Source organism: Rattus norvegicus, chromosome 7 (assembly GCF_036323735.1).
Source record: "Rattus norvegicus strain BN/NHsdMcwi chromosome 7, GRCr8, whole genome shotgun sequence".
NCBI lineage: Eukaryota > Metazoa > Chordata > Mammalia > Rodentia > Muridae > Rattus > Rattus norvegicus.
The window spans coordinates 108,571,675-108,578,217 of NC_086025.1; the positions used below are offsets into that span (position 1 = coordinate 108,571,675).

The 6,543-nt window shown below is 44.8% G+C and overlaps 1 protein-coding gene across 1 annotated transcript; it reads right to left on the bottom strand.

Annotated features, from left to right (window-relative positions):
• Positions 1-1,057: 1,057 nt before the first annotated feature.
• On the bottom strand, positions 1,058-3,776 carry Ly6k (lymphocyte antigen 6 family member K). Its single transcript, NM_001395024.1, has 4 exons — positions 3,602-3,776; positions 3,236-3,330; positions 2,387-2,485; positions 1,058-1,448 (listed from the first exon to the last, which is right to left on the bottom strand). The coding sequence occupies exons 1-4, from the start codon at positions 3,643-3,645 to the stop codon at positions 1,147-1,149; spliced, it is 540 nt and encodes a 179-aa protein (NP_001381953.1). The 5' UTR covers positions 3,646-3,776; the 3' UTR covers positions 1,058-1,146.
• Between the last annotated feature and the right edge of the window lie 2,767 nt (positions 3,777-6,543).

Genomic DNA, 6,543 nt, shown 5'->3' on the forward strand with positions numbered 1-6,543 from the left:
AAACCTCCACATCTCCTTCCTTCTGCACAGAACCTTCTAGAAAGAGTAACACTTGCAGACAACATGTCCTCATTTCCTTCTACCTCGTCATCCCTCTGAATGAGGATATGTTGGCCAATCTGATGGAGGCATTTTCTCAATTGAGGTTCCTCTTTCAAGACAAAAATCTAACCAAATAAACAAAAATCCTTCCCAGGACACTGTATTAATTCTCTGATGTGTTTACCAACCCCCCCCAACTTATTTGTTTGAGTTATTCAACTTTTATGGGGATAGCCTGACTGCTGTTATTGTTCAGGTCAGGGTCAGGGCATAAACTCATAGCCTGTGATAGACAGATGGTAGTGGAGGTCAACTCCAGTCCTGAAGATACTGCCCATCTCTCAAGGGTTCTTCCTAATCCCTGTCTCTTAAGTAGACCTTGACCCATATGACAGAGATACCTAAGGAACAGTACATATTTTCTAGTAGATTCTCTAAGTCTCTCTACCCAACTACCTAAGACCAGAGAGGAGATTGAGTGTACATGTACACCCTGCCCTGAAACTAGGCAAAGTCCATGGTAGGAAGGCTCTGTTTGGTAGACGTCTGCTCCTACACATGGCAGCAGGTCGCTGGAAATGTGCAGGGAATATACCTGCTGTGTCTATCTGGCCCAAGTCTCTGATGGCAAGAACAAAACCAAGCAAAACAAAACAAAAAAATCTGTGGGTCAAAACTTACCGAAGTGTGCTCATGTGTCAGAAAGTGAGCTAAATAACAGAGTTGTTTTCCCTTCAGAATATTTACCTCTAATTATTTCATCCTTCCTTTTGATCCAGGGTCCCTTTGCATATTGTGTTTATGGGTGAGATGTGAGTTCTCCTTCCCCATCAGCTCAGAGGCAGTGGAACAGAAAGGGGAGAGCTTTGGCTTAATTCCAGGGATACTGGCCAGCACAGCTGTAGCAAGACCTGAGAATGGTTTCTCTGGAAGCCAAGATATTGCTGGTGCTGACAGCTATGGGGTTTTGCATCCCAACAGCCCATCCAGAAACAGCAGAAGTCAAACCAAGAGGTAACAAAGGAAAAAAAATTTAATTAGAAGGGACCAGCAGGGTACAGAAAATTCATGCCCCACAGGGCATGCTCCAGGTCTTTCTGTGGCTTACAGCAGGCTGAGGGCTGAGAGGCCATTAGCAGTAAGGACCATGAAGCCAGGCAGTAACAGCTCAGTGTATCTATGTCTTCTCTCACTGGCTTTTCCAGACTCTTGTTTGAGCATAGTGATGGAGACTGGAAACTTTTCATTACATAAGTCCCATTTACAGCACTTTACAAATAAGAAGGGCAAGGGCTTTTCGACCAGAAACCCCTTAGGCTCAGATGGTGTTTCAGCAAAAAAAAGTGGGGGGGTTGGACACAATTGGGTGCACTGTTTTGACACGTAGAAGAAACGTTCGAATATTCCTAATGGGAAAGAAAGAGAAAGATATTATGAGTTCAAAGCACCAGTATCAGAGCCTCTCTGGATTAACTGTACCCACTGGGGGCTTTGTCAAATGAGAGCACTAGTCAGAGAACAGGGCCCAGCTATTTCAAGGTGGACTGTGTAGTCCTCCACATGCTATAAGGATTTGGAGCCCTAGTTACAAACACAGGATCCTTGATCTTCTTAAACACAGAGTTGGTTCAAGTGAGTGTAATAGACAGAAGCATACAGAGAGGGCTTCTGGTCATCCTAACTTAGATGCAGGTGGGAGGCTAGTCTTCGAACCTCACCTTGCATAGTACAAGACAGTTTTTCTCTCGTCTACTGTTTTAGCATCCTGTAAACTTCCCAGAACACAGAGATGGGGCTGTGTGGGAGTGGGAGTGGGAAGCTGAATTTGAATGCACAGATGCCGACGATACTGTCATAGACAGAATGTTATGGGTTCCTTGGATCTGCTTTAAGAAACTCTTGTATCCGGTATTTCAGTAATGACTCGTGAAGGGTTAAGACAGTCCGCAGCCATCAAAGCAATAGCCTCTTCTCCAAGAACATACATTAAGTTGTAACTCTATCCCTATTAAGTCCTTCATAAAACCTACCTGGATCCTATTCTCAGTAAGGCATTTGACACCATTAGAGCTTCATTTAAAAAAAATAAAAATGGATAAAGATAAAGCTCTACTACTCTCCCAGCATTTTTAATACATCTGACCAACCGCTACTATTGTATCCCTGCCTGGCTCCTGCTACCTAGTGCTAAGCTTTCTAAGTAGTCTCAGACCTCTTCCTCACCAGTGTTTTTTGTTTCTCTGTTTTTTAAAGGTCACCTTTAATTGACAGCTCCTATTCCTGATAGTGTTTGTTGTTCTGCCCACAGAACCTAAGGGAGAACCCAGAATGAACCAACACTTACGTGTGACAGCCAACAAACAGAACTTTTTGCCAGAATCACAGGCCTTTGGATTCGAGCAGTTAAGGTTGCTCTCAGACTCACAAACGTGACAGGTGATCTCTGTGAGCCCAAGAATGGGGAATTGGAGGAAAGTAAAAAGAGAAAACAAGACCATTGTTCATCCTGCAGTACCAAACTGGTCATCCCATTCCAAGTGGCTACCAAGTCCAGTGAGCCCCACCCTCCCCATGCCCACAGTCCGTGCATGCTGTCTAGCCTTGGAGCCTTGGTCTGTTCTGTTCTCAGCCGCTGTCGAGACTCCCTCTCCTTTCCACTGGGTGTTTCACTTGGACTTACACATCTGGAAACACTACATGAACCCAAATTCTCAAGCAGACACCAAAGGACATCCATTCTCACACCACCCTGTACTTTCAATCCCAGAGTTCCACAGCCACTCTTCCTCCTCCACCCTGCTTGTTTCCATCTTAGATGGGCAATAGAATCTCTCCTGAGTCAGGAATACGGCAGCTTCCAGTTTTGGGGAAGACACCAGGGGCACCCTTTCCCACTAATTCCCCATCCTTGGACATGCTAAGGGTGACCTTGGTTTTCTAGGACTTCTTCCCAAGAAGCAAGAGTGATGGGAGAGACAGACCAGGAGCCCCTGGGAATGAGTAATCCATGCTTGCCTCTAGGGGAAACCCCAAATCAGAAGCAAATCCACCTCACCCCCAATCTCCAGCTGTAGCTTCATGAACTTGGGTTTCACATTCCTGGACTTCAGGGTACCTTACCTCAATGGTCTCTCTGGAGTCCCTAACCTTAGCCATCTTTTATATTTTAGGGACTTAGGAATGCAGCACTTACTCTCCTCCTCGTCATCCACGTTGGTCTTCACCAACGGTAAGCCCACAGCTATGAGCAAGGCCAGTAGGATCACCATCTCCAGAGGATGCCTAGTCCTGTTGAGAAGAGGAGTGGCTAGCTCTGCTCACTTAATCCCCCAGTTCCCGGTGTAGCACAGAACACTCCTTCTCCTGGTCCCGATCCCACCCCAACCCCTTCCTCGCCGCTGCCCCGGGCCTCCCTATTTCCATGTTCGGCTGACCTCCAAGCCCTCACACCATGGGGAATTTTTCTCACACTGTCTACCTCAGATAGTCGATGTTCTGGCCCACTTGCTGGCTCTTGAAATGAGCGGTTAATTTGCTGGCATCCCCCAATCATACTCACTTTCTCGGCAGCCCGTGCCTCAGCGTGCCCTTGGGTCCCTCCATCTGACTGGTGAAGTCGGAGACTCAGTTCCTTTGGGGTCGATCTCCCCACACTGCCCTCTACAGGGTGCTGCTGGTGCTCTTTCTGGAACATTCCAGCTCCCAGCCAGTCTTGGTGTCTCATTGATGTCTGCCTAGAGAGGCGACCCAGGGTCTGCATGACACCCAGCAAATAGCGCCCTCTGCCTGACCCCACGACAATTACTTATCTCTTAGTAAGAATCTTCCCTGGCAGTCAGACACCAGACATCCGCACTCTGATCTTCCTTATGCCGCTGAGGCAGATGTGGTGCCAGAGTCTGACTGTGTTCAAATTAGTTCCATGAATGAATACACGTCCGCAAGCTACTAGCCCAACAGGTTTACGGAAAACAGCAACTTCCACCTGGCACAAGAAGCGCGTCTGTGGCTTTGTCACTGAGCTGCTGTCCCATGGAGAACTCCAGCCAACCCATTCCAGTTTCTCTTGCCTCCTTTTAACCCTGATTTCTCCACATATCCTGTGATAATGCTTTTATTTTTTTCACAGTTGCACGTATTCCCTAGGCAGAATTTAGCATGGCATGTTTAAACGGTTATTCTTTTTAAATAAAATAAAAAAAAAACCTTTTTGGCAGAATTTTTATGTTCTAGGCAGTGCTGTGTTGTCTAGAATGTCACTCTCAGTGTATGAAACATACTCAAGGGTAGCTTCCCACCAGAGGTGGTAGGTAAGTCAAAGGGTTAGCTCAGACTGCTATTCCCAAGTTGCCACATATTATCAGGGGATAACTTTGTCCCTATCTTATGATAAACGTAGATAATAATCCGTGCACTATTTCTTTTTGAAGTAAAGAGCATTCTTATCTATTCTTTGCTGTCTCACTATCTTATCAATGCAAACAGGATCCCGGTGTCATTTTTAGTCTTCATTTTTAATGAACTGGGATAAACAAGTATTTTTATTTCTAGTGGATGTTAGCGTCTATCTATCTATCTATCAATCTATCTATCTATCTATCTATCTATCTATCTATCTATCTATCTATCTATCTATTTATTGTGACCCCTCCTTGTGTGTTTGTGGTCCATTTTCCTATTGCTCTCTTTATGATTAGTTTGTTGTTGTTGTTGTTGTTGTTGGTGGTGGTGGTGGTGGTGGTGGTGGTGATGATGATAATTCACTTTCTCCCATTTCCCATTTGCTGCCAGTACTTTTAACAAGTAGAGTGTTTATTTCGGACTGTGCGTCCCAGCCTCCTTTGGACAGCTCTAGCTAACAACAGAGATTTATGTCTTACAACTGTGGAGGCTGGAAAGCCCCAAGATCAAGGTGCCAAGAGTCTCTATGTCTGCTGAGGACAGGGACCGGCTAGCTTTGGTTATATGGTAGAAAGAAGAAAGGGTTGAACCTGTTCACACTCAGCAAAACGGTGCCCAAGAGGAGCCTTCATGGCATAACCAGTCCCAAAGACTTTCGCTCTTAATACCTCCACTAAGACTGTGTGTATAGTTTGGAATAACACCTACACTGAAGTCACAGTCAGTGACACGTATGGATGCCCCCATGCTGACCGTCTTGAAGGACTGGGTCCTGATGAACATTCCTAGCTTGAATTTGGGATCCAGGACTGACTGTGAAATTGTCTGGGATCCCCCAAATTAATGTAACCACAAACATTTCTCAAACAATGAGAAATAATCCTGTCTTATATATTCCTTCGGTCAACAAGGAACTGAAGACTTGCGGGTGGTCAAGCTGCAGGTTGGGACCCCTTTGGGTCAATTTGTAACAATGAAAATACGTCCTGCATATTGGATATTTATATTACGATTTATAACATTACTAAAAGTACAGTTATGAAGTAGCAATAAAGATAATTTTATGGTGTGTGTGTGTGTGTGGGGTCACCACAAGACAAACTGTATTAGAGAGTCACAGCATGAAGAAAACAGAGAACTGACATAAACCAACTAATGGTTCAGTGACCCCCAATTCCCTACCTGTGACCTTCTGTTTTCTTGTTACTATGGCCAAATATTTGATAAATGCAAATAAAGCTATGGATGGTGGCCCCAACCATAAAATTATTTTTGTTGCTACTTCATAACTGTAGTTTTGCTGCTGTTATGAATTGTAATGTAAACATCTGATGTTTCTGATGGTCTTAAGGGACCCTGTGAAAGAATTGTTCGAACTACAACTCCACAGCAGGTGGAGAACTGCTGAACTAAAGGAAGAAAAGGCTTTAGTTGGGTTCCCAGCTGGCAGGTAAAGTGAAGGCAAAAAGATGGCGGTGGTGAGAATGTACCTCTAGAATCCACAACTCCAGGGAACGGGAGAGAGAGTCAGAACTATCTATAAATCTCAAGCCTTTTAACTTTCTTCACAAAGATTTCACGACCTCCCCCAAGAGCACCACTAGCTGGAGACTAATGATCCTGTGGGGAATATTTTACCTCTAAACCACACTACTAGCCCTGCCACATTGAGTGAGACCCTAGCACACATGAAAAAAAAAAACATAAGCTGGGTGATTCCCTTGGGCTTCTAGCCGGATCATTTGTGGTGGGTTGGCCTGATGCTGCTTGTATTCTAATGCTAACATAGAATCCTCAAGATTGCTTGTCCCAGAGACAAGAGAGTCCACACGTAGAAGCTAAGAGACCCTGCCCCCAAGTTATTTCTGATTGGTAAAGATGCCAACAGCCAATAGCTGGGCTTAGGGTCCAGGAGAAGAAGGTGAAGAGGGAAGGAGGCTACCATGGGTTAGGTGAGTCATAGAAACATTCCCTGAGTACTGACCAATTGGAGTTAAGAGCAGCCCAGATAGATCATAGTAAGTAATAATTCAGGGTTTTGATAGGAAAGTAGATTCTAATAACATAGAGTGTAGGTATCTTGTACTGTTTAAGGTTTAT

Bases quoted from the DNA above. Each gene is read 5' to 3' on its own strand.
- Ly6k (NM_001395024.1), bottom strand. From the start codon at position 3,645: ATGGAGGGACCCAAGGGCACGCTGAGGCACGGGCTGCCGAGAAA. The intron at 3,331-3,601 runs GTGAGTATGATT...TCTTCTCAACAG, and splicing joins AGGCACGGGCTGCCGAGAAA to GACTAGGCATCCTCTGGAGA. The intron at 2,486-3,235 runs GTAAGTGCTGCA...TTGGGCTCACAG, and splicing joins CGTGGATGACGAGGAGGAGA to AGATCACCTGTCACGTTTGT.